The 2070-nt window shown below is 33.2% G+C and overlaps 1 protein-coding gene across 1 annotated transcript in view; it reads left to right on the forward strand.

The window, feature by feature from the left end:
• The first annotated feature begins 835 nt into the window (after positions 1-835).
• LOC117108133 (leucine--tRNA ligase, cytoplasmic-like) overlaps positions 836-2070 on the forward strand; it is a 13830-nt gene continuing 12595 nt past the window's right edge. Inside the window, exons 1-2 of the mRNA XM_033250085.1 lie at positions 836-1052; positions 1621-1762. Of these exons, the coding sequence (XP_033105976.1) occupies positions 908-1052; positions 1621-1762 (287 nt within the window). The 5' untranslated portion in view covers positions 836-907. The remainder of the gene's footprint in view (positions 1053-1620; positions 1763-2070) is intronic.

Consider the following 2070-nt stretch of genomic DNA (forward strand, 5'->3'; position numbering starts at 1 on the left):
ATATATAACAGTATTATATTATTGATGTATCAAAAATTAACATAATTTTTACTTGCCCACATTCAAGATGGTCGGTCGGATTTCTTCTAAAGATCTTCCATCTGGACGTACGTCTTCTTTCTTTGGAATAAATAAAAATTGGAAAAAGTTCATCCTTACAAACCAGATTACCCCACAAAGTAATTTTAATTAATATAAATTGGTTTGTTCACTTCTGTGTGGACCAGAAGGTGCAGGAAAATAAGAATATAGCCCGATATCTAGGTCTTGCCCTAAAAATAATATTGGAAGCATATCTTAGTATATAGCTAGCCTACACGTCGGCCTACTATTATCCCTCATGCACCACAAAAGCCTGCTGTTAGTGTGCTACACTGTAGTGTGCTGTTGCCTCGGTCGGCCTAAAAAATGACCTAAAAAGAAACTTACCAAAAATCTTCTGTAATATTCTTTGGGCTGTGCGGTCCTAATTAGAATAAAAATAAATATATCAGATAATAAAAATGCCAATCAAAAGTAATTTATAAGGTAGAAATCATATTATTTACAATGTTTACAACACAAAACACAATGAATTACTCACTTGAAATCTGCTGCCATTTTGGTAAACACTAGATAATTTAGAAGGATAGCTATCATTGGATGTAATTACGTATTCTAAACTTTTTTACCCAATCACTGAACGTTTATCAAACACTTTGGACGATAGATGAAACATATCTAATAGCATATAATTAAAACGTGGGTGAATTTATACTACTCATTCTTCTTTGATAGTAGTGATTGTACATAAATATCCGCAATAAGTTTTAATTGTGTAATAATTTGGCCGAAACATTCTAATTCTGGATGTCCTATTGCTAAAATAAGACAAGGGCTCTGAAAATATGTCTCATCATTCTGGTGCATGTTAATAAAAGCGAATCAACAATTTCCATGTGTTGCCTCATCATCAACCATCAACTGTACAACGTATCGTGTCGTTACCGCTGGATGTCTAGGTGTAACTGTAATATATAGAGTGCCTTGGCCAGAACTAAGGTCGTATATCGGTAAGTTTATTGGATTTAAAAAACTTCATATATTTGCTTTATCTATTTTCATTAAGTGTAATTAATTACAGAGAATTTAAGAGGCTTGTGAAGTATGCTTGAGTAGGCCGCCTATTCCCGGCTAGTCTACCACCTAGGCCTAGTCCATTTACCTTACCTCGCGACTAGCGTAGCGGTAGAGGCGATGTTGTGCTCTCATGATGAACTTCCGCATAGCGATGTACGATAGGCCTAGAACTAGTGAGGAAAGGAAGAAAATGTCACATAACATATTACAGTAGTCAAAGTAGCTCCATATCAGTCTCGCCTTTTGTCTGCGAACTACAACGTTTTAAATTAATACGTGAAGACAATAACAACAATAAATAATATGTTGAATCATCAATCAACATGGTCCGGATTTGTATCTATAAGTCAATACCCATGGGCAGGCAAAATGCAATGTTTAAAAAAACAAATAGGCCGACCTAATCTAAAGCAAAAATTGTGCAGAATCGTCCCTACGATAGTCTTAATAATATTTTAAAAATCAATTAAAATAATATTTTTAATATTTTATGTTTTACAGAGAAGATGGAGGGTTTAGACCTGAAAAGAAAGGGAACCCAAAAGGTAACTGCATTGAGGCGAATTGAACAAGATGTTCAGATTAAATGGGAAGCTGAAAAAATGTTTGAGGAGGATGCTCCAAATGGTGCCAAGGACTCTGGGTAAACAAAACACATTTTGTCTTGTGCTAAGTGATGATAGTATAAAGTACAACATCATTATTTTCATTTATTGTCTATCAAGTCCATGCATGAGAAATAATGTTATTATGATATTGCATAAACTGCCTGCATGCCTCAATTACTACCATCAAAAATAAATATTATATAATTTACATTAATGATATCATATTTCAATATTGCTTAATTATTATTATATTATTTTTAATGATATGACTTTTTCGTTATCATTATTATCATCAGCATCATCTTCGTGTTTATCAACATTATCAACACCATCACTATTATCT

Source organism: Anneissia japonica, unplaced genomic scaffold (assembly GCF_011630105.1).
Source record: "Anneissia japonica isolate Jap-2015-1 unplaced genomic scaffold, ASM1163010v1 scaffold288284_len1145801_cov181, whole genome shotgun sequence".
Lineage (NCBI taxonomy): Eukaryota > Metazoa > Echinodermata > Crinoidea > Comatulida > Comatulidae > Anneissia > Anneissia japonica.